Source organism: Lucilia cuprina, chromosome 2 (assembly GCF_022045245.1).
Source record: "Lucilia cuprina isolate Lc7/37 chromosome 2, ASM2204524v1, whole genome shotgun sequence".
In the NCBI taxonomy this organism is placed as follows: Eukaryota; Metazoa; Arthropoda; class Insecta; order Diptera; family Calliphoridae; genus Lucilia; species Lucilia cuprina.
Window position 1 is genome coordinate 63,358,301 of NC_060950.1, and position 5,327 is coordinate 63,363,627.

Sequence of the window (5,327 nt, forward strand, 5' to 3'; positions counted from 1 at the left end):
AGACTAGACTATAGACTAGACTATAGACTAGACTATAGACTAGACTATAGACTAGACTATAGACTAGACTATAGACTAGACTATATACTAGACAATAGACTAGACTATTGACAAGACTGTAAACTAGACTACAGACTACTACTATAGGCTAGACTAGTCTATAATCTAGACTTTACTGTAGACTAGACTATAAATCAGACAAAAGACTAGACTATAAACTAAAATTTTGACTAGAATATAGACAAGATTTTAGAGTAGATTTCAGACTAAGCAGTAGATTAGACTATAACTAGACTATAGACCAGACTATAGACTAGACTATAGACCAGACTATAGACTAAACTATAGACCAGACTACAGACTAGACTATAGACTAGACTATTGACAAGAGTATATACAAGAGTATAGACTATAGTATAGACGAGGCTATAGAATTGACTATAGTCCAGAATATAGTCTATTAACTAGACTAGACTATAGATTATACTATTGACTAGACTATAAACTAGACTATAGACTACACTATAGACTAGACTATACACTAGACTATAGACTAGACTATAGACTAGACTCTACATTAGACTATAGACTAGGCTATAAACTAGACTAAGACTGGACTATAGTCTATAAACTAGACTTGACTATAGATTATGCTATATACTAGACTATAGACTATACTATAGACATATAGTGTATAGTCTAGTCTATAGCATAGTCTATAGACTAGAGTAGACTGCAGACTTGACTATAGAGTAGACTAGAGTAGACTGTAGAGTAGACTATAGACTTTAGACTTGACTATAGAGTAGACTATAGACTTGACTATAAACTAGATTGGACTATAACTAGACTATAGACCAGACAATACACTAGACTATAGACCAGATTATGGATCAGACTATAGACTAGACTATATACTATAGACGAGACTATAGACTAGTCTATAGTCTAGTTTATAGACTATAGTCTTGACCAGGGACTAGTATATAGTTTAGTTTATAGACTATAGTCTAGTCTATAGTAGTCTAGTATAGTAGTATAGTATAGTAGTTCTAGTCTATAGTCTAGTCTATATTCTAGTCTATATTCTAGTCTATATTCTAGTCTATATTCTAGTCTATATTCTAGTCTATAGTCTAGTCTTAAGACTAGTCTATAGTCTAGTTTATAGTCTAGTCTATAGTCTCGTCTATAGCTTAGTCTATAGTCTAGTCTATAGTCTATTTTATAATCTAGTTTATAGTCTAGTTTATAGTCTAGTCTATAGTCTAGTCTTTAGTCTAGTCTTTAAAATAGACGACAGGGGAGACTTTTTATAGTAGACTACGATAGACTTGACTGTAGACTATAATATAGATTAGACTATTTGTGTAGGGTATAAAAATAAATCATAAATGTTAAAACTAATTGTGTCTGTGTTTTTATAATAAATTTATTTTCAAACTCCCCCCACTTAACAACAAAAAATCGCGATAAAATCTAAACTCTTAACCAAACCACCAAAATCATTTCATGATAAATTACAATAAAAGGAATTTCATTTAAAGCCTGATTTTTAAAGCAAAACATTGTTGTTGTCGAGCTAAATTTATATGGCAAATTGTAACAAGATTTTGTAGTAGATTTTAATCGTTAAATATGTTTAAATCTTATTTTATCTCAATTGGTAGATTTGTTTAAAAAGACATATAACAACGATAATTTGCTCATTTCTTTTATACCAACAGTAAAATGCAAAATGTGTTAAATTTTTAAAATTTTGCAAATTTTACAAGATTTTTCCAAAAAATGTCTTAACACTTTTATGCTCTACTGTTGTTTATTACAAAAACAAAATGTATTGATTGCTTTTGCAGTTCATTTTTAGTGAATTTGGTGATTTATGGTTTTATATGATTGGAAAAGTCAAACTACAACATAAACTCTAAAAGCAAACATTTTCGAAGTTTCCAATACCAGATACCAATGGCGATAACATAAACATAGCTTAGGATAAGCTTTATGATATGGTCAAGCATAAAATAAGTCGACTGACTTAATGGCACTTACAAGTCACTAAACATTTGTTGGTCCATCGGTTCGTTGGCTAAAGCGTTTGTCTGTCCGTCCGTCCGTCCATCTATCTATCTCCACAATAACTGTGTGTGTGTGTCTCTGGCCTAAAACTTTAAGCCAGTGTTGTTAAACATGCAAGAGTTTTTTTTTGTTATTTTGTCCAGCAAAATGTACTTGTGCCTGGTTTTGGTAGACAAAATTGAGAAAAAAAGAAATCAAGATTGACGACTACCATGAGTGCAATTAAAATTATTAGCATGCAAACTGTCACATTTGACAGTTAGTGGCTTAGTTTAACTAATTTATAACATTAGTTTTCAACTAATAGAGGTTAGTTTTGTTTTAGTTTTTTTACCTCAACACAAGAAGCTTTTTAGAAATGTTTCTTATAATTTATGCAGCAAAGCAAAAAAAAAACTCCCAACATTATCATTAAATTGACTTGTAAATGTATAAAATTATTTATTTCAATTCCACTATTTAAGCATAAAAAAATCTTAATTTTAACACTTTTTTTCTCTATTTTTCTTCTTTACAGCTTTACGTTTGCTTAATAGTCACAGTGATTCCCAAACTTCTTCTTCGGATAACAGCCATCAGGGTGGTTTATTTCCTCAACTTTTTAATGTTGCCACCCGTGCTGCCATTACAGTTAATGCTACTTGTGGTCAAAATGGTCGTGAGGAATACTGCAAACTAGTAGATGCTTATCCTCATAAAAAATGGGCCACCCAATGTGGTATTTGTAATGCTCATTCTTCAGACGTTGCCAAACATAGACCTATAGAATCGGTAATCTCTAATCTTAATATGCAGGATCAATGGTGGCAATCACCCACTCTACAATATGGCAGAAATTATGAATATATTACCATAACTTTGGATTTGAAACAGGTGAGTTTTCATAAGATATTTTTAAGGAAAAGTTTAATCTAAGATTTAGATGTTAAAAGTAGGAACTATCGTAAAGTGTATATCCGGAACAATTGCATTTGTCATTTATAATTAATAGTCTGTCTAAGAGTTTGTCTAGTGTAAAATATATGCTATTCTACACTGTGGACTATAGTTTAGTTTATGGCCTGAAAAATAGGCTACACTATCGTAGGTAGTCGGACTATAGTCTAGTCTGTAGCCTAAGCTAAGCTAGTCTACATTCAGGAGTGAAACATAATCTAATCAATATTCTGAAATATAGCCAAATCTTTAGTCAGGACTAGTCTGTAGTCGATCATATAGTCTAGTCTATAATATATCCTATAGTCTATAGTATAGTCTATAGTATAGTCTAGTCTATAGTCTAGTCTATAGTCTAGTTTAAAGTCTAGTCTATAGTCTAGTCTAGTGTATAGCCTAGTCTATAGTCTAGTCTATAGTCTAGTCTATAGTCTAGTCTATAGTCTAGTCTATAGTCTAGTCTATAGTCTAGTCTATAGTCTAGTCTATAGTCTAGTCTATATTCTAGTCTATAGTCTAGTCTATAGTCTAGTCTATAGTCTAGTCTATAGTCTAGTCTATAGTCTGGTCAATAGTCTAGTCTACAGTATAATATTTAGTCTAGTCTATAATCTATATCCTTGTCTATAGTATAGTCTAAGAGTAGACTATGATCTAGCCTATAGTCTAGTCGTTAGTCTTGTCCATAGTCTGGTTCATAGTCTTGTCTACAGTCTGGTGGTTTCGCCAATAGTATTGTCTATTGTCTGTAGCCTAAGGTACTGCCTGTATTCTGAATTGCGGTCTGTTCTATATTTTGGAATAGAATATATTTAGTCCACATTTAATATCAATTTGAACAACATTGTAATGCCTCCATATTTATTCATTTAAATCTCACTAAATCTGTCAAATATTCGAACATAAATATTTCATGTGTTAATAACTGAAATAGGCAGATAGACGGACATAATTGTGATACAATTACTTGAGATATGACTTTTTTTCGAACGCATTGTGTGTAATTGAAACTTTCAAGACTTTCAATTCGTGGCACGTCTGTGTTCAGCTAGTGTTCGAAATGTCTTAACACTTAAACATTTAACAGATTTATTGTTTAAAACTGTTAATTATAGAAAAATTAATTTATTTCACAAGAGTAATTCACTATTGAATTTATTGAATTATTATTAATTAAAAGTATTATTATATTTATATGGTCACACACAGTCTTCAGTTGTTTATTAACAAATCTCATTGATATGGATTTGTTAAACTATAATTTTAAAAAAAGCAGGAAAAAGATTTTCCAAAATATAAATGGACACGATTTAAACATGCCATCGAGCAAAGTGTTGCTAAAGCAATTAAATTTGATTGGTTTTTATGAAGCGTTTTGAAAATTAAGTCTACTCACAGTTGGTTAAATAACAGAGGAAATTTTCTATAAAATCTTATGATTAAAATGTGAATAGCCCTACATTTGAACAGATCAACTTGGTTATGCTATCCGTCTGGCGTTCTCTTAAAAATTGTCACAATTGGTTTGTTTTGCACTTTAATGTCAATTTTCGTTTTAGTTAATATTTTTTTTCTTCCTTCAATTTTATGTTAATTCTATTTTATATCAAAATCAGCAATTTTTCTTTGACACATTATCACGATCTTTTTTTTTTTTTTGTTGCAAATTTAATGTTCAGGCAATTTTCGCTACTAGTCATCACAGCAGGAATGCTCAAAGATTGCACAGCAATTCCTTAAAAAAACAACACTGTATGCTTAGTTGTTTCTTTTTTTTTTTCATACACAACCATTTTTTATTGACATCATACATGTCGTTTGAATATTTCTTTGACAATTTTATTTTTGTTTATATTGAAATTTGAAAAATTAAATTTTTAATTGAATTATTTGGATATTGTTGCAAATTTTTAATTGAATTTGAAAGCTATGTTTAAACTTTGTTTGAGTCGGAGTCAAACCACTTTTCATGTTAAGATTTCAAATGTTTGCCGGTGGTTGGTTGGCGGCTGCCTGACAATTGTTTTGTGGGCAAATGAGAGCAAAAGATTTGAATGAATGAAGTTTAAACTACTTAGACTCTAGACTAGAATACAGAATAGACTATAAAATAGACTATTGACTAAACTAAAGACTAGACTCGACTTGTGACTAGACTATACACCAGACTATACACTAGACTATACACTAGACTATACACTGGACTGTAAACTAGACTATATACTAGACTATAGACTAGACTATAGACTAGACTATAGACTAGACTATAGACTAGACTATAGACTAGACTATAGACTAGACTATAGACTAGACTA

General features: G+C 30.6%; 1 protein-coding gene across 1 annotated transcript in view; it reads left to right on the forward strand.

The window, feature by feature from the left end:
* LOC111677713 overlaps positions 1-3,006 on the forward strand; it is a 133,137-nt gene extending 130,131 nt beyond the window's left edge. The window contains exon 2 of the mRNA XM_046956685.1: positions 2,594-3,006. Within this exon, the coding sequence (XP_046812641.1) occupies positions 2,594-2,991 (398 nt within the window). The 3' untranslated portion in view covers positions 2,992-3,006. The remainder of the gene's footprint in view (positions 1-2,593) is intronic.
* The last annotated feature ends 2,321 nt before the right edge of the window (positions 3,007-5,327 follow it).